General features: G+C 34.0%; 1 protein-coding gene across 4 annotated transcripts in view; it reads right to left on the bottom strand.

The window, feature by feature from the left end:
- The window catches only part of LOC127850191 (FAD-dependent oxidoreductase domain-containing protein 2-like), a 107000-nt gene that overhangs the window by 62582 nt on the left and 23702 nt on the right, over nucleotides 1-20716 (bottom strand). For 2 of the 4 annotated variants that reach the window (XM_052383027.1, XM_052383024.1), the window contains exon 2: nucleotides 3046-3256. In XM_052383027.1, coding sequence (XP_052238987.1) covers nucleotides 3046-3214 — 169 coding nt within the window. In that variant the 5' untranslated portion in view covers nucleotides 3215-3256. Of the gene's footprint in view, nucleotides 1-3045; nucleotides 3257-17845; nucleotides 17977-20175; nucleotides 20203-20716 lie in introns of those variants that run through there. The other 2 variants (XM_052383025.1, XM_052383026.1) reach the window with 2 other exon arrangements.

Raw genomic sequence — 20716 nt, 5'->3', positions numbered from 1 at the left:
TCACTTACAAGAACAATTGTTTGGATAAACTTAAAATGTTTCAGGTTCACAACCCCAATCTGACATTTGTAAAAGTTGACCTTGTTATGACAAAAATATCATGTTTGTGCATTTTTTCACTAAATATTAAAACTTTGTACAAGAAACTCAGTGAGCTGAAACTAAATTTGTTTACAGTAGTTAGGTTCTCTCATAGATTTGCACTTATATATAAAAGTGAATTGTTCATAAATTTACTCTAAGTGAGTCATTAAATGTTGTTAATTGTTTAATTAAAACATTCCAAAAAACTCCAGCATAATAACAAAAAAAAACAAGAGCACCGCCTTGCGGGTGCAGACCGCTCATCTATTTTTCTTTTTAAAGGTGTATGGACCTATCTCAATTTCAATCACAAAGGAGGGAGGGGTGGAGTGGAGAGGGATGTATAGTGTGGGGGTGTGGTCATTTATTACATTATCTTCCAAAAATGCAAAAACAAATTTTTTTTTTGGGGGGGGGGGGGGGATTCTTGGTTGTGATGGTTGGATTGTATTTCAAAAATAAAATAATAAAAATAAATATTTGTGTTTTTTAACCATGTTTGAAAAAAACAAGAGATGTGTTTGTCAGAAACACAATGCCCCTATTGCGCACCTTTGAAATTTTTTATTTTTTTTTTACCTTTGACCTTGAAGGATGACCTTGACCTTGAACTTCCACCACTCAAAATGTGCAGCTTTATGGGAAGGCCGCTTTGAAATATTATTTTTTTGACCTTTGACCTTGAAGGATGAACTTGACCTTGAAGGATGACCTTGAACATAAACTTTCACCACTCAAAATGTGCAGCTTCATGATAGCACCGCTTTGAAATTATTTTATTTTTGACCTTTGACCTTTAAGGATGACCTTGACCTTGAAGAATGACCTTGACCTTGAACTTCAACCACTCAAAATGTGCAGCTTCATGAAAACGTCGCTTTGATTTTATTTTTTTTACCTTTGACCTTTAAGGATGACCTTGACCTTGAACTTCCACCACTCAAAATGTGCAGCTTTATGATAACGCCGCTTTGATTTTTAAAAAATTTTGTTTGACCTTTGACCTTGAAGGATGACCTTGACCTTGAAGGATGAACTTGACCTTGAACCTACACCACTCAAAATGTGCAGCATCATGATAACGCCGCTTTAATTATTTTTTTTACCTTTTACCTTGAAGGATGACCTTGACCTTGAAGAATGACCTTGACCTTCCACCACTCAAAATGTAAAGCTTCATCACAGATAATGCCGCTTTAAAAAAAAATATTTGTTTTTTTACCTTTGACCTTGAAGGATGACCTTGACCTTGAAGGATGACCTTGAACTTCCACCACTCAAAATGTGCAGCTTCATGAGAACACCGCTTTGAATTATATTTTTTTGACCTTGAAGGATGACCTGATAGGGTTGGGGGATGGTTTGGATGGAGTCAATTGTGGAATGTCAGGTAAGAGTTGTTTTGTCAAAGTATCAATTGAATCTTATCATAAATAAAGAAGTTATGGCAATTTTAGCAAAATTTAATATTTTGACCTTGAGAGTCAAGGTCATTCAAAGGTCAGGGTAAAATTCAACTTGCCAGGTACAGTACCCTCATGATAGCATGAAAGTATTTAAAGTTTAAAAGCAATAGCCTTGATACTTTAGAAGTAAAGTGGATCTAAACACAAAATGTAACCATATATTCAAAGTTACTAAGTCAAGAAAGGGCCATAATTCCATAAAAATGACAACCAGAGTTCTGCAACTTGTCCTTTACTGTCCCCTTATGATAGTTTGTGAGTGTTCCAAGTATGAAAGCAATATCTATGATACTTTAGAGGTAAAAAGGACCAAAACAAAAAACTTAACCAAATTTTCAAGTATAAAGGGCCCATAATTCCATCAAAATACCAGTCAGAGTTACATAACTTTGCTTGCACAGTCCCCTTACGATAGTTAGTAAGTGTTGCAAGTATGAAAGCAATGGCTTTGATACTTTAGGAAAAAAGTGGACCTAAGCACAAAACTTAATTTTCTAAGTATAAAAAGGGCACATAAGTCTGTCAAAATGCAAGTCAGAGTTACATAACTTTGCCTGCACAGTCCCCTTACGATAGTAAGTAAGTGTTGAGAGTATGAAAGCAATGGCTTTGATACTTTAGGAAAAAAGTGGACCTAAACACAAAACTTAGCCAAATTTTCAATTTTCTAAGTATAAAAAGGGCACATAATTCTGTCAAAATGCCTATCATAGTTACATAACTTTGCCTGCACAGTCCCCTTATAATAGTTAGTGAGTGTTGCAAGTATGAAAGCAATAGCTTTGATACTTAAGAAATAAAATGGACCTTAACACTAAACTTGACCAAAATTTTCAATTTTCTACGTATAAAAAGGGCACATAATTCTGTCAAAATGCAAGCCAGAAGTATCATACTTTGCCTGCCCAGTCCCCTCATGATAGTAAGTAAGTGTACCAAGTTTGAATGCAATAGCATTGATACTTTATGAGAAAAGTGTACCTAAACGGAAAACTTAACCGGACGTCGAAACCGATGCCAACGCCGACGCCAAGGTGATGACAATAGCTCTTTTTTTTTCAAAAAATTGATGAGCTAAAAACAAAAAAACAAACAGAAACAAGTTTGTTCCTATTTGGGGCTTGAACAATTGTCCTTTGGATTACATTTAGGCTACCGCCATAATCACTGTTGTTTACGCTTTATAATTTTATCAATTTCAATTGATCATTACAAACAATACTGTGTTTTCATTACAATACTGTTTTTTCATTACCAGTCCAGGCCATTACACTCCCTGATGTGCAGTGTTCTATTATTTTTTGACATTGTGACAAAAAAAAATGGAAAATTTTCATTTGAACAAACAATTGTCAGCAAGTCTAACGAGTGATACTACATCGTCAGTGAAGCAAGTCCTACTTAAACCATAAACCGATTTCCCAAAAAACAATGCAAACAACAAGAATATAACATATTAAGAAAGTTCCTATGTCAATACTTTATTGACACCTACCTGAGACATTTGATTTTTCAAAGATGATGTAATCACGTCCAGCGCGACTGAAGAAGTACCCCATCTGGAGACCTGCGGGCCCCGCCCCTATCACACAGTACTCGGTGTAGCCCTCGCACAGGCTACACACCACCAATATCACACACGTTGCAAGAAAGAATCGAAGCATGGCACTTGGAAGGCTTTAAATGGAAGCAAGGGCTATGCCTTCCTGAAAAAGCAACAAAATATTGATGATAATATTATTAAGAGAGGCAACAGTTTAACTGATAAATCTACTGAATGCTTGTTAAACCGGTTATATTTTTAGCAAAGGTTGCTTGACTCTCATTTAAGTTTTCACTTTTTCTGATGCCATTATAAAATCAACCGAAATTTGTGTTTGATATACAACTAAAATAATAAGCATTTTCCCTGTATGGCCATTTAAGTTTCTGAACCTAGCTTAAGCACTTTCTAAGTTATTGCAGGATCCGTATTTTTATGCCCCCCCAAAAAATTTGGGGGGGGAGCATGTAGTTGCCTCTTTGTCTGTCAGTCCGTGTGTCCGTCCGTCTGTGCACAATTTTTGTCCTGGCTATTTCTCAGCAATTAATGACCGGAATTCAATGAATCTTTATGGGAAGCTTCACTACCAAGAGGAGATGTGCATATTATCAGCCGATTCTGGTCGGATGATTTTTCACAGAGTTATGGCTCTTTGAAATTTTCCATTAACTGTACATATAGTGCAATTCATGTCTGGGCTATTAGTGTTTTTTCCAGGCCGTTTAAGAGTGGCGCGGCGCCATGCCCTTTTTTGTAGCGCCACGCTGCCCCTTTCAAAGCTATTTAGCACCACGCTGCCCTTTCCAAAGGCCGCCGCCCTGCCCATTCATGAGCACCCGCTGTTTTACGCCCTTATTGATAACATCTAAATTGCCCCTTGACCAAACTTCTAAGCCGACTAGTATCAGATTTTGGCCCCAAGGCAACGAAGATTCGCGCGGTTGTAAATTAGTCATGCGTGAATAACCCCATGTCAATATCAATGGATAACATTAGAGGCTTTGTTATACCAAGCGCACTAATTGGTCGGTAATGTGTACTCCTCTACGGTAAAATCGTGGACTGTTACTTCGGAGACTTTTGATGAAAAACTCAATTCTATCCTCGTGGCGATTGTGCATAGATCAGTTATATCAAAACATATATTTTTACGCATAATAACATTTAAAAACACAAACAAATTAATTCTTTATCGGTATCGTCTTTAAGATAATTAATTATTGAAATAATTACTGAGACGTATACTAATTAAACAAAATGCGAATCGCGTATTTGGCGGACGTATTTTACGATTTTATGTTGCCATGCGCACTTGTCGCTTACATCATTTAACATTTTAACAACATGGCGGACTATACAGAATTAAACTTTGACTCGGAAAAAATGGCAAATAAAGTTGCAAACGATCAAATTTACGATGGAGGTTATACATTTAGAAGGAATTCATGAAATGTCTGTGATAATCAACGATGCATAAAAATGTTTTAGATAGCAACAACATATTTTCAATTTACATAGTGGATGTATGTCACGGAAATGAGTGTTTGCGATCAGTTTACTCGCAATTTTAAACATCTGACAAGATCATCGTTAGAAAATGGGATAAGACAATCATGGTTTCATTTATATGTTAGTGGATCTGTGTATAATCAGATTCATATGCATATATTGCTTTATTATGTTTGTCGTGCAGTACAGTTTATTGAAACTGCATGGAACTTAATGTCAGACATTGCAAGGTAAATATATTAATATTAACAAGGGCTGTTTGTAAAACATGCATGCCCCCCATATGGGCTGTCAGTTGTAGTGAAAGCCATTGTGTGAATACGTTTTTGTCACTGTGACCTTGACCTTTGACCTAGTGACCTGAACCTTGACTTTTCACCACTCAAAATGTGCAGCTCAGATACACGTGTATGCCAAATATGAAGTTGCCATCTTCAATATTGCAAAAGTTATAAAACTTTAACCAAGGTTAAAGTTTTTGGACACATACATACAATGAATGAACGAGTCACTGTGACCTTGACCTTTGACCTAGTGACCTGAAAATTAATAGGGGTCATCTGCCAGTCATGATCAATGTCAAGTTTCATGATCTTAGGCGTAAGCATTCTTGATTTATCATCCGAAAACCATTTTACTATTTCGAGTCACTGTGACCTTGCATTTGACCTAGTGACCTGAAAATCAATAGGGGTCATCTGCCAGTCATGATCAATGTACCTATGAAGTTTCATGATTCTAGGCGTAAGCATTCTTGAGTTATCATCCGGAAACCATTTTACTGTTTCGAGTCACTGTGACCTTGTCCTTTGACTTAGTGACCTGAAAATCAACAGGGGTCATCTGCCAGTCATGATCAATGTTCCTTAGAAGTTTCATGATCCTAGGCATAAGCATTCTTGAGTTATCATCCGGAAACCATTTTACTATTTTGAGTCACTGTGACCTTGACCTTTGACCTAGTGACCTAAAATCAATAGGGGTCATCTGCCAGTCATGATCAATTTACCTATGAAGTTTCATGATCCTAGGCCTAAGCGTTCTTGAGTTATCATCCGGAAACCATCTGGTGGACGGACAGACCGACCGAACCGATGGACCGACCGACATGTGCAAAACAATATACCCCCTCTTCTTCGAAGGGGGGCATAATTAAAGTAAGTAAAATATCCATTACCTGTAAGTGTGCTTCTTTATATTTTTATGTTTTACCAACAACTTTCTCTAATGGGATTAAATGTTTCTCCCAAATTCAAATTCTTTGCCCTTTTTTGCCTAAACTGCGCGCTAAAATGCCCTTTTTGAAAGTTATGCGCCATGCCCCTTTGCCCTCCTGGGAAAAAACGCTATTTCTCAGCAACTAATGACCGGAATACAATGAAACTTTATGGGAAGCTTCACTACCAAGGGAAGATTTGCATTTTATCAGCGGTATCTGGTCGGATGATTTTTTACAGAGTTATGACCCTTTGAAATTTTCCATTAACTGTACATATAGTGCAATTCTTGTCCGGGCTATTTCTCAGCAACTAATGACAAATGATGTTTTATTATAAAGAATTATAAAGAATTAAATATTATAGATGTTTCATTATAGAGAAAATAATGGTTTAAATACAATTATGGAATCTTAATTTAAATATTTATCAAATCATAAGAGAAAGTAATTAAGTTTACATTAAAATGTACCACGGTTATCAAGGTGCAAATCAAAATGTGACTGCCTATAGGTATATACTTAAAGATGTCAAACAAGATTAGTTATGAAACACAGTCTGAATATACTTATCTTGAAAAGCCATCAAAAATATTCGTTGACATATGGTAAAATAAGATGATTTCTGTATAGCATCTGCCGACCGCTTCATTGAATTGGAACATAAGAGTCGGTCAACCGACATATTTATCATGGCCGATCAGAAAATGTATACAGCCTGTTTTGTCAGATTTAATTTTTTCTAAAAAGATAGTCTAAGTTTGACAATCGAGTAGAGCAGTCACGTTTTCTTGGCGTGGCTGAGTGAGCATTATTGGCCGCCGCGCTGTAAAATTGTATTTCACGAACAGTAGCAAGCGTTATATTTGAAAATATTCAACAGAAATAAATCGCGATGAAAAGAGAAATGAACTTTGTTTGTAACTGTGTGTTCTCCACGAACATGCTTGTTATGTTGGCAACTCAGAAAGAATGTAAGCCTGGTTGGTGTTCACCATACTTGACAGGCAAGGCTTCCTCTTGGTTCTCTGGCTCTCCCTTCCCGCTCAACACCGAAGATAAAATGTCTGTCAGTAAAAAAAAACTTTCTATTAAAAAAAATCTTGCCCCCCAACTACTGTGCCCTCAAGACGTTTCCTTGTATCTGAATATATAGTGCAATATTGTGACATAAACAAACTTTGGGGAGCATCACCCGTCTCCGACGGTTTCTTGTTCTCACAGTTTTAAATAAGTGTCTGTAATCATAGTAACCATAATTTTTCTTCACAAAAATCTTATATTATAACTTATGTTCACAAGTATGGTGACAGACATAAGTGAAAACTGACTGAAAAATAGGAAACCAAATTACATCAACCTTAGAGCTTTAAATTCCTTTTTTGAGTTTTTGCTGGGTAAAAGTTTAATACACATGCTATGAAGTAATACAATGTATTGAATTGTTCTATATAGTATTCACATCGGGCATGTGCTATTTTTAAAGTAATATGTTAACAATTATTTAAGTGATGCCCCTTTTTACAACTTTCCTGTCACATTATTATTGTAAGTATGGAAACAATAAGCATTATATAACGTGTGACAGATGCCCATGGCAGTCCACTTTTGTCTCAAAATTGTGCTTATGTAACAAACAACTTGTTTAATGCTTAAATTGTAACTTTTGACCCCTAAGTGTGACCTTGACCTTTGAGGTAATGAGACAGGTGATACATGCCACACTCAATCTCCACATGTGGTAATTTGTGGTAAGTTCTTTTTAATGCACAATGAATGACAAATTGCAGTCCAGACTAGCTGTTTTTGGACCGTTGAACTCTTAAGGTTGACCTTGAACTTTGAAGAAGGGAGACAAGTATTTAATGTGACACGTCTTATGCGATAGAGTGCATATGAGCAAATTTACTTGAAAATCATGATTTTACTCCATGTTTTCTCCATGTCTATCTGACTGTCAGTACTTTGTGGGAAGTTTCCTGTTACCATATACTTCAGGATTTTTTTTCAAACTTGCCACAAAAGTCCACTATAATACAACATATTGCATATGACACCATTCTTTCTACCTTAAAGTCGAGTTCACATTTGGAGGTCAAAGGTTAAATATGGATTTCAAACAGCTATACAATTTCAGCCATAACTTTACCTTGAATTGATTGATTTTGAAATAATTTGGCAAAAATGTAAACAATCATAAGACGGTATGTTGCATGTAACACATGCCTCCCATCTATCACAGGTCAAGGTCAGAATAAGATGTTTTAGGTCAAATTTTGCCATAAAACAGCTGGGCAATTACTGTCTACACAACCTTTGATACTTTGCAAAAATATTGAATATTCTTATTATTTTTTTAGTTTATCCTGTACATGAGTAGAAAAATCTTTGGTATCACTTAATGAACCTAACTACAAGTTGTAACATAACAAATATTTGGGACATTATTGAACAAGATTATTGCAAAGCAATATTATGTGCCCTACCAGCTCCACCATTGTCAGAAATAATTATTTTTTTATTTGTTGCCATAGCAACCAGAATTTTTGACAAAGGAACAAAATGAAATGACGTGCATAATGTCCATATTGCAATCTATCCATGTTAAAAGCTTCATGAAAAAATAGTAAGAACTTTTAAATTTATCGCAGGATCCGGAAAAGTGTGACAGACTCCCAGACTGACGGACTCATGGACACACAGCGCAAACCACAAGTCTCCTCTTGTGAAACCCGCGGTAAGGGACAATAAATATAATAATCAAAATTTTTATCAAAGCAATAACCCAAATTGCATACAATCTTCAAAAGACAATCACGCCTGAGTAGACCATCATTTCATTGCCTCGGGTATCAAACGTCAATAAGTGTCGGACACTCCATGTTCTTATTATACTTGATGAGTCCCAATGTTTATTTACATATCATAATAAGCATCAAAACATCGGCCAATGCCGTATGTATTTGTTATGTGTCCATTGCATACGTCATATTTACTCTGCAATTGTTGGACACGTGTCTTTGCACACGGCCCGTCAGAATTTGCACATGTTTAAATCAACTTTTTCATTGTTTATATCTGTATTTTGACTTAAGTAACTTATGAGACAATACCATGCACACTGCCGTATATTGCAGTCACATAATTTGTTATGGGGCCGAAAGGCCCCTGCATTTAGCTTGTATTTCAGTATTACAAACATTTGACAACGTTGTGTTATAATTAAATCAACAGAAATAAATTGCTATGAACACTGAAATGGAGTTGTGTACGTTTATTATGTTTCAAAGACTACGTGACAAAGTACAATTTTAAGTAAGTGACCTTGACTTTTAACCATAATTACACCCCAAATAAAATCCCATGCAAGGTTATATGCAAGCTTGCATCTTAATAACATCAAACAATCCACTCTCAAGCTATTAGCCTGCTTTTGATTTTTCATTTTAAAGCATATAATTAAAAGAAAATGAGTTTCTTTTTGATGAACAAAGGATCACAGAGTTTAGATTTTTTTTTAAAGGATGTATTTTTTTGTTAATTACAAATGGTAAAATGTTAAGATTTTGCTCAATAGTTATTTTATGTTACCAATATTAAACGTTGTTTATTATTTAGATTGTATAGTTTTAAAATTATGGTTCCTAAGATTTTGCTGAAATAAAATTTTCAGTTAAAATAAGTAGATTTTGTTTTGTACAACTGTTATATAGCTCCTAATTATTTTGTCATTGTTATTAAACTACTTCTGAAGATGATCCAATGGATGTAACGTTTTACGCTGTGGTGTATATTTGCGTATTATAAGTGTTGGAATTAATTTCATCAATATGGCCTCCTTTTTCTACAAAGAGTATAATTTTACCCATTTAAAAAGACCACTGAGCCTTCTCACTTCTCACAGTCTTTTTCTGGTCTTGTTTAATGGACTGATTGGTTTTGACTTCAGAACATTTTCAGATTCCTTGACATTTACATTCATGCTGAATGATGAGGTTATCAGAGTAAATTGTGAATAAATAGAGGATATTAATAGAGGATAAATAGAGGATATTTGCTTCATTGAATTATATTGCAGAATTTCTTTTTAAGAAAGACATTTTTTACTAGTGGGTGTAGGTTTCAGTGGAAGTAACCCTTTTTTCCATAATCATTAGTGAAATAAATACACAATAATTATTTAAAATGCTTGATTCATTAATAAAATAGCAGAAAAGAAATTACAAAATCATATTCTATGTTTATTTAGAAAGAATTTTTCTGTCAATATACAGAAAATGCAATTATATTAGTAACTACAGCGGCAACTTTTTTTCAATTGCTAATAGACTGTACAACATTCATGTTACCCCCAAATGGCAAACACACCTTTTTCTGGGTACAATTTCACTGATAAATACTATAATTATGTCTAAATCCAACTATAATCATAACTACAAATTATCCCCACTTCTATATATTTTTGAAGAACAAAACTCCTGACAAGATCTCTCAGGTTTCAAAATGGAAGAATTTCATTAGCATTAACTATTCTTTGACACTCAACTGCAGGAGTATAATAAACCTACAAATTACTGCCATTTTGCCCAACATGTGTCAATTCCAGTCCAGCGTTAATGCACTCTAGAGCATTCTAAATAGATGAAAATAATTAGCAGAGGACATGTCAAATCCATCTCTGATTCAATCAGGATTCCATGGAATTGACAGAGAAGTGGAGCCCATGTGATGGAAGTTTGTTTACAGTGTGCTTATGGTTGACAGTCATGGCAATATTAATGACATAAATATTAAGGCATAGTAAGAATTATTATACATATCATATTAATGTGGAAAATTGACTTTAAAATGAAAACTTGTTCCCAAACAACAATTTCTTCAATCAAGACTACTGCTATTTTAAAAGCAAAACTTTTTCACAAAGCTATTTCCCCTGCCTTATTGTGAACAGTTAAGTGTGGGACTTAAAATACTTTATGACCTTTACTATTTTAGTTTAAAACCAACATCATATGATACGCTTTCCCTTTTCAGTGATATATTATCTCCTATATTAGTCATGCTTTGAATAGCCAAGTGGTTGAGCGTGAGTCTGTTGCTATCCAGTACCTCACAGGTTTGAATCCCAGAATTTACTTTTTTTTGGATAGTCTTAATTCTTGACATTTCCCTGTGCATTCTCTTTTTTTGTCTTAATCTTTTCAACTTTGATCAAATCTCTTTAATGCAAATTGTTTATGTGCATGATACACTATTATGCAACAACATTGAATACCAGATAAGGAAAAAATTGTCTCAAAAATTAATAAACAAGCCTAAAAATATGACACTCAATTAGCAATCATATTCATGATATACTGTAAACGTATAGAAATTCGTCGGTATGAAATTTCGTGGTTAAATAAAAAACAAATAATTCGTTGACACGTAATTTTGTGGATTTCAAATTTTCGGGGAAGATTGACAGTCATAATAATTAATCTTTTCTTAAAACAACCAGAGTAATAACGAAGAATAATCTGCTAATGTGTGTTGACAGCAAGGCTTGGATTAATGTGCACTGAAGCATGAAAGTGTTGCCGATCATTGTTGATAAGAGCGAATAAGCAGCGATCTTGTGGGTCCCCGCTCGCTAATGGCCATCAATGTTGTTTTGACAATATTTGCAATTCTCTGCTCAATCGGTCCCCTAGCAGTAACAATTGAGTAATAAGGTCCCCAAAATACAGGTGTGAAAACCGTTATGTCTCTTTTAACTTTAATTGGCACTAATTGACATATGTGATAAATCTGCAAACTGTTAATTTGACGATGTCACGTAAAAGAGAACAATCGTTGATGTACAGTTTAAATTCCGTGCTTGATTTAAAAAGTATTATTACCCAAACACTGATCAAGAAAACAACATATTGTATTACCTAGCATATCTCAATCAAATAACTCAGATAACCAAAAACAATAGAGAATGTCGGAAATGACATTCGAAAAGGACCGATTTCGGATTAAAAATGTAAAAATAATCGTTGGTACTAAAATTGTGGTTCAGCGGAACAACGAAATCCACGAAAATTCGTACCACACGAAATTTAATGGTTTTACAGTATATGATGCATAAATGTCAGATATATCATTTCAAATTACACTCAAAATAAAATGTACCCAAAAAATATATACAAATGACTCTTACAGATCAAAACTTATCAATAGGTACAAACAACAAATTTGTACCATTAAATGCTATTGCATTACATGAAATTCTCACAAATTGACACATTGATTTGAGCTAACCTTAGTTCGAATGATAATGCATAATCAATTAAGCTTTTTTTTTAAATTAGACCCACATGTAAATAAGCAGAAAATATGAGTTTAAACTGGGTTCTTAATAAAAACTCATTTAAAAATTTCATAGTTAAAGAATTGCATAAATATGGTCATAAAATCCAATCAATAACAACACACACATATACTGCTCGACAAAAACTCAAATTTTCTTGACAGAAACATGACTACAATTGGCATAACACAAAGAATCATGAGCCATAATAAACAAATCCCCAATCTTCCTAATTACGGTCCATTGAACACAATCCCAGAGAAAAGCGAGGGACTTCATGCAGTTTTCCAGTAAATCATGATCGAATTTAACCGTTTACTGCCTAGCAGTCCAAATATAGAGAAGACCATATCAAAATAGCTGCCATTTGTAAGAACAGAAGATAACGTCTATGGTAATTTTCTTCTACAGATTTTCCGATTTATATTATAAGGTTTACGTCAGTGTAACAGGCCAAGAAGGATAAATAATCAGAAGATATGAACACTAGAAAAGAAAACAGCTTAATCATAATGATAAATGGTATCATATTTTTACAAACATTTGATATCACAGCAATCTTTTTCATTTTAATACATGAAATGAACACACACAAAATTTAATTTAGCAATGAAATATGATATCATGCTTTTACTAAAGTAAATATTTCACTGCCAGCTTTTAAATTATAATATATTAAATTTATATATATATATATAAGTTTCCATGGAAAAATTATTATAGTGTACTTTTTCATACAATTAATCACACTGGCCACATAATAGTCATTTTACACAAGTGCACCCAATTTACATAACTTTTTGAATTCTGATGTTTCAAATTCAAGAAGCATTCTACAGTGGCAGAAATGTGACAAATGTTGTTCATGTATGTTAACCATGTTTAATAGTGTTTTGAATTGCCATGGAGGAAAATGCCCGCAAGAATGTCTTAACTGCCTTTTTTGAAATTTTACAGGAGAAGCAAAAAACAGCACATTTTCTCCATTCTTATTGTTAACAACAAAATACTTCACATTTTATTAAAGAATGGAGAAACAAACATATTTCATATAATCAAGAAAATATATCTTAATAAAAATAATAACTTAGTAGAATTAATTGAATTACTACTCTCTTGCGCTGAAATTGGACATGTTCGGGATTTTGAATTCCCTGCAATACTGTTGTAAGTCAACTTACTACAGTATTGCAGGAAATATTAATGGTAAGCAATACTTTTTTTTTCTCTGCAATACAAAAGTAAGGGTTATAGAAATAACATTAACATTCTTAAAAAGGGAACTTTTTTTATTTTTTAACTTTTTCAACACATGTTTCACAAAAAATTTGCATATTTGCATACATTGGCATTTGGTGTGAAAAATTTAACAAAGTTTTATGGTATTGTCAATATTTGTATACACATTTGCTGATCAAAGATTACATAAACATGGAAAATACTGCAAATTGATTATCATTAACCTTATTATCTTAATAGATAGGCAAAACAATAGATTTCTTAAATATTTTATGATTTGCTCCATTTTGTATTATAAAATCATAAGTTTCCAGTAATATCAATAATTCAGTGCACACATAAGATAGAACTTAAACCAATAAAATAACAATCTTAACGGACAGCAGGCAAATTGTTTTGTATAATTATTTTTATGCCCTCAGAAGGAGGGCATATAGTGATCGGACTGTCTGTCCCTCCGTCTGTCCGTCACACTTTGCGTTTAGGTTTTGAAAATCTAGGTTTTGAAAATCAGACAATAAATGTGGCCTCTAGAGTGTTAACAAGATTTTACTAAAGCCAAATATAGCCATATAAGGAAAAATGCCCCGCCCCTTGGCAGCCATGTTTTTCAAGCAAACGTAGCCATTTTCAAACTCATCCAACATATCATTGTAACCAATCTTCTGACCAAATTTAATGAAGATTGGACAATAAATGTGGCCTCTAGAGAGTTAACAAGGCAAATGTTGACGCTGCACAACGGACGACGGAAAAAAAGCAATCACAAAAGCTCACCATGAGCACGTTGTGATCAGGTTAGCTTAAAAACGAAGGGTTATGGTTCTTTAGCATAGCACTTCTCCTCATAAATATCAATACACCCATGAAGTTCAATGTTGAAGTCTTGCATGGTATCTGAGATATAGCCCTGAAAATTTACATCATACAAACAAACAAAGGGCAATAACTCTTACTTAAGAAAGTGTAAGGTTATGGTTCTTGTGCATTATTTGACATGTATATGCCGAATAAATCTATCTATCTATCTATCTACATGGCACTTCTCAATGTTGAATATCTGAGATATAGTTTCTGAGATATAGCCCTAAAAAGCTTTTAGACAGACTGACGGACTGAATGACCAACAGGCAGGCGGATGGACAACGCCAATTCTATATCCCTCCCTCATCTGCCAGGGATAATTATCATGTTATGTTGGCGTGCCTAGAATCAAACTTGTGATCCTCTGATTTGTTTTCTAGGGTTTAACAACTGAGCTTGAGCTATGGTCATGCAATCGCTAGCTCCACAAAAAATGTTGGCTCTAAATTAAAGACTATTTGGATTTTTGCCTTCTAATTTATTTACTGACAAATTCACTGACATGAAAAATTAAAGTCAACCAAACATGACCTTTTGTAAATGACCCCAACCCTACCGCACACTGTAAAAGATAGTGGTGGTCAGATTCAGTAAATTGCTTTCAGCAGTCAATTATACAAATTCATTGATAGTATCTTTCGCAGTTGACCTGATCTTGTATACAGATTCCAAAAATACAGCCTAGGGCTATATTTGTTATGAATTTACTCCATGATGTTTTGGGAAACAAAATTGTGTAAAGTTTAATTCCTTTCTCTTAATGAAGCTTAAATCTGTACTAATGTATATAAAGCCTGTGCATATATTAGCACAGGCTTATCTGAGGGATGAAACACAGTCTTAACTGGATTCTCCGAAGAGATAACTTCCTTAAGAAGACCAATACCATATAAAGGAGAAAAATGCCATCCCTTACTAGCCCGCACAGGCTAATATGGGACGACATTTAAAATCACATGCATTTAGCCCTGTTTTCCCAGAGCAAGGATAATGGTTAAAATCATGGGACATTTTGACTTAAGATCAACTCCTCATTATCAACTGTTATCAACTGAATTTTATTCAAATTTAATTCAACATAGTTTTTTTTTCATATCTGATGTCATGATGTGACATAAAATCCATTGGCTAAAATGTATGTGTGTACAATATTACTAAATAACCAACAGAAATTTAATTAATTAATTTCATCTGGCTGTGTTGTAATTCACCTTTGTCAAGAGTTTTGACAACTGCAGTTAATTTTAATTGACGTTAACTGTTAATGTTTTCTTTTGCCGATTTAATTACAAAATCCTCTCCCTATTGATTAAAAAAGGAAATTATGACAAATAAATCACCCTGAAGCAGTCTTTCAGGATGTAAGTTGTTTTGATTCTTCAGAAAGTTTTAAGTTGCAATTTAAGAGTTTAACATCAGAACGTTGCCATGGTTAGAAGGCTTATTTTCCTTAGCAAATAAACATAACATTGTCAAATGTTTTCTAATATTGTAGCTGGTATTAATCAGTTTCAAGTTCTTTACTTGAATTCACAAACTGAAGTTCATTTTATCATTTTAGTTCCTTTTATACCTTCTGATATAACAAGGCTATTGTCAAGCAATACGGTCCCCTACCGGCTCCACCATTGTCAGAAATTCCACCATTTTCAGACATGTTCCAAGTTTCAAAAAAAAATATTCATAACTTTTAAAGTTATCACAGGATCCAGAAAACCACCATCTTCAGCAGTATTTCTAGTCTATTTGTTGCCATAGCAACCAGAATTTTTGACGTAGGAACAGAATGAAATGACATGCATAATGTCCATATTGCCATCTATCTATGTTTCAAGTTTCATGAAAAAATATTAAGAACTTTTAAAGTTATTGCAGGATCCAGAAAAGTGTGACGGACGGACGGACTGACAGACGGAGTGCAAACCATAAGTCCCCTCCGGTGAAACCGGTAGGGGACAATTATATTATTTATATCAGGTTATTTAAGGCCTTGACATCAGTCATTATATTTGGAAGTACGTCATTTTAATCAGAATAAACTATCAAGTCTTCATTTACAAAAAAATGAATCCTATTTAAGGCAAACAATTTGATACCATGGCACAGTGTACATTTCATACACAAAAGCTACAAAACAGCTTTAAACTTATTTTACAAATATAAAGCCAATTAGTGCATAACATTATGGGCAATGTAGTGGTTAATTATTTTTTTTTATTGTACATTTTTTCAGTAAAACAAATCCTTCAAACCAATGTATTCTGTACATTATACCAAGTTTTATCATGGTTTTATTGTTGTAGTTTTCAATTACTTTTTAAGATGGGTAAATGTTTGGTGGAGCCTTTCATCTTAAGTAGATTAGTATCATGTATTCTATTTAAAGATTGTTAATGTTTATATGTTCAGTTGCATATTTTGCAGTTCTCAACAGTATTACACTGACATTGGGGTAGCCGAGTTATCAAACTTACGTTTTTCCTGTGTGTTTAAGCGGATTTAAAGGCGAATACTTATGCTAATACGCTGACAACTGCCCTACTTAGATCACAGGTAAAGGAGAGAATGACTGCAGAAATCATTTCTTGACCCATGAAAGACCCACATGAGGCCACCATAAAAGTGAAAGCAGTTAACTCATGGGTATTCAAACTTTGCAAAATTTTAATAGAGGGCACACGGCTTTTTATTTTATAGAAAGGGTCCTATAACTAAGGCCCTTTCCCACAAGAGAAAGGCACATTGCTCCTAAGAGAATTTCTTTACAATCAAGCAATTTTCCCCAAATTTCAAGCTTACTTTGGGACATTTCTTCCCATTTCTCAGTTTTGTCATTAACGTTTTCCCAAAATGGAAGGTCAGTCCCTTTCCCCAAATCATGAAAAAAAACACCAAGGACATATTCATGTGGCAGTGAGGTGAGCAGCTACCCTGTCCCCTGATGATAATACAAAACCTTACGCGACTTAATAGAGTACACCATAGCTCTTGACCGCAGAGCGAGATTGGACTGCACAGGCTAATCTGGGACGACACTTTACGCACATGTATTATGCCCAGTTTTATCAGAACAAAACACAAATATCTATAAAGAGTCATCATCTGAAAATGTTTTTATTTGTTATTTAATAAAACTACATGTTTATAAATTATTGGAGTGCTAAGATTAGCAGTAGACTCCCCATCCTTACCTGCACAAACCTCATTACCTGCACAAACCTTCCCCATCATTACCTGCACAAACCTCATTACCTGCACAAACCTTCCCCATCATTACCTGCACAAACCTCATTACCTGCACAAACCTTCCCCATCATTACCTGCACAAACCTCATTACCTGCACAAACCTTCCCCATCATTACCTGCACAAACCTCATTACCTGCACAAACCTTCCCCATCATTACCTGCACAAACCTTGTAATTCTGCAAAATCAAAACTTAATCTAAATGTATATAAAACCAATTGTTGCAATTATATCAAAAGTTTAAATTTACAATTGAATTAAATATTCAAGTAAAAATAAAATATCCTATTTGAAAATAATTTAGAAAAGTAATTTTACACAAACAACAAATATACCTTACCTATCAAACACAGTCAACACTTCAAAACAACTTTCGAAATGGGATTTTCTTCACAAACTTAAGCAATTTTAATCGCTATCAAAAGCTATATTTCAAATACATCCTTGTCACAAAGTGAATGCAAATGTCTCACCAAGTAAGTAGGCATGAAAACATCCTTATACACATGTGTATATAGCCACAAACAACAACAACCAGTCCACAGTATATAAGCACACCCCTTATAGAAGCTCAGTTAACCAATAAGAAACACCATCTATAGATCTTACAACACTGAATGAACTTCTAGAAATATCAGTTATTGATAGGGGGTCTTAAGTACGTCCTCTTCATATGACAGTAAGCCTACAGCTGGTGGGTCTGTCAGGTCCTAGCGTCAAGCTGATCCTTCAAGTCCCACTCTTGTGGAATAATTATCACTACTAGGATGCTGTTGAAGTGTTAACAAACCACAGTGAATACAAACTACAAATATGAATTGGTTTAATAGGATATGTTGAGGCTTGGTGTTGTTGTTTTTTCACCATTTAGGCAAGGGGGCTTGGGCACTTTGGATTAGAAAAAATTGCCCCACTTTGACTAAAATTGGAAACTTGATGTTTTTTCATAACAATTATTTAAAAAATAAAAGTTAAAGGGTTTTCAACATAATTTAACTAAGATTCAACTTACACAGCTGTATAGAGAAAAACTCTCAATCTTGCATTTTATTAAATAAAAAACTAATAATAATGTTGTGTTTTTTGTAACCTTTAATTGCCAATGTAAGGCATTCATTTGGAAAAAAATATACTTTTTTTAATTGGGAATCGGGCTCATGCAATAACAGCCACAATTTTGACTTAAAAACAACATATCTTTTTCATTATAATGCTTATTACAAATTTAACAAAAGTTCAACACTCCAACACAAATGGTTTGTTGTTGTTTTATTGTATTTATAATAATTATACCTGGAACTTTTTTTCTTCTTGAATAATAAGTCTGAAAGGTAACTCCTCACTATATTGCCGAAAACCATAGCATGTGTTACCCCCTTATTACATTGATACATGTAACAGTTACAATATTACAGAATCATTTAATGCCATCAAAATAAAAGCAATTACATAGAGGACATTTGTTGAATTCAGTGGATTATCGATTTTAATTCACCATTGATCATAGAAAATAATATAGTTTCTATGATCACATGTGAATTATAATCGATATTCCTCCAAATCCAACAAATTTTCATTTTATTTTATCCTTTTTTTCACCGTTTACTGTAAATCCATGAATATAATACACACTTTTTTACCTGCTGATTTTTTCTTCAAGTAGGGGGTGCGTATAATATTTGAGTTTAGAGCAAAACAAAATTTTTCCTGTGCAAATTTTCAACTTAATCGTTTGTTATTCGCTTTGCGGTAGCCATTTTGAACTACACCATTACATCAAAGGGGTGCAACAGGCAGGGCTCGCGCTGTCGTTCGCCATTTGAGCCATTTGCATAATATTGAGAATTTGGCTCAATAAAAATCTTATTTGCGAAAATGCGAAAATCTAGTAAAATTTTATTGAAAACATCCGCCATTTATATCGGACTGGTTTTCTATATTTGTCTCTTTGTTTAATGAAAGTTTTTGCAATTCGAACAGTAAACGAAACCCGTGCTGTACCCAATTATGAGACATCACTTGACCTTATTGTTATTGAAATGCGCATGGTAGCTGGCCAATCAACATTGAGCTCGCTTACACATGAAATGACGTTGTCGAATGAAACGTGGGAACGGGAGGAGCTATTGGATAATATTGGGTCATTCATGCGCAGACACTGTATACTTTGAATACAGAGTTTATATCGTCGTCTGTCTTCAAAATAGCTACTGGACGATATCGATAATTTTCACTGAAAATTTTCATTGTTTGAAACAGTGAAATTATCAGTTTTAATTCACTGATATTTCTGTATAAACCACCGGATAGCATTAAATAAAGTTTGTTTAACTTACCACAAGTGTGAAACCCTTAAAGCTGCACTCCTCAAATACTTAAACAAATGAAATATTAAATATATTCTACTGGACATCTCAATAACCAAAACAAGAGGCCATAAAACTCTTTCAGTGCTGGAGCCAAATTTTGAAGGCCTTTGCAAACAGTTTGGATCCAGATTAGACGCCACAAAACGTCAGGATCCAAACTGTTTTCTATGCTGATAGTATTCTTTGAAAAAAAACGAAGAAAATGCTAATTTTAGAAATTCAGCAGATAACATTTTAGCAAACGACAAATTTCCCAGCATGCAAAGGGTTAATAACTTGCCAGAGACATGTAGAAACAAACCTGTTATGTCTAGATTGTGTGGTGTCTACCTTGGCGAAATGTTGTTCATGATTTCATGAACACTTCAAGCCAATCAGGAATTGTTCATGAACCGTTCTCAAAAAGTTCCTGATCTTGGTTCATGAACTTTTGGACATGAACTGTTCTTAAGACACATTCATGAACAGTTTATGAATTTTTGTTGAACACTTCAAAGTTCATGAACAGTTCTTCATCTAACCATAAATTCTTAGTAATGAACATTTCATGAACAATTATTTCTGATGACTTTTCTGAGACAGACTTTGAGGATCCATCATGAATAATTCATGAATTCCTTTGTGCTAGATGTTTCATAAATATTTTTGAAAGTAATATTGAAATGTCTAGCATACTAATCTTGTAGATTTGTGAAACCTGTGAAGTTAGTATGAATATGCATAGTATTTTCACCACTGTAAGTAAGAGTTCTTGACCTGTTCTAGAGAATTTTAAGAACATTTGTACAAGAACTGTTCAAGAACTGCCTTCAGGAACAGTTCAATAACTTTTTAAGGACCTT

This window comes from Dreissena polymorpha, chromosome 11 (genome assembly GCF_020536995.1).
Source record: "Dreissena polymorpha isolate Duluth1 chromosome 11, UMN_Dpol_1.0, whole genome shotgun sequence".
Taxonomy (NCBI): Eukaryota; Metazoa; Mollusca; class Bivalvia; order Myida; family Dreissenidae; genus Dreissena; species Dreissena polymorpha.
This window is presented reverse-complemented; position numbering and strand designations above follow the sequence as displayed.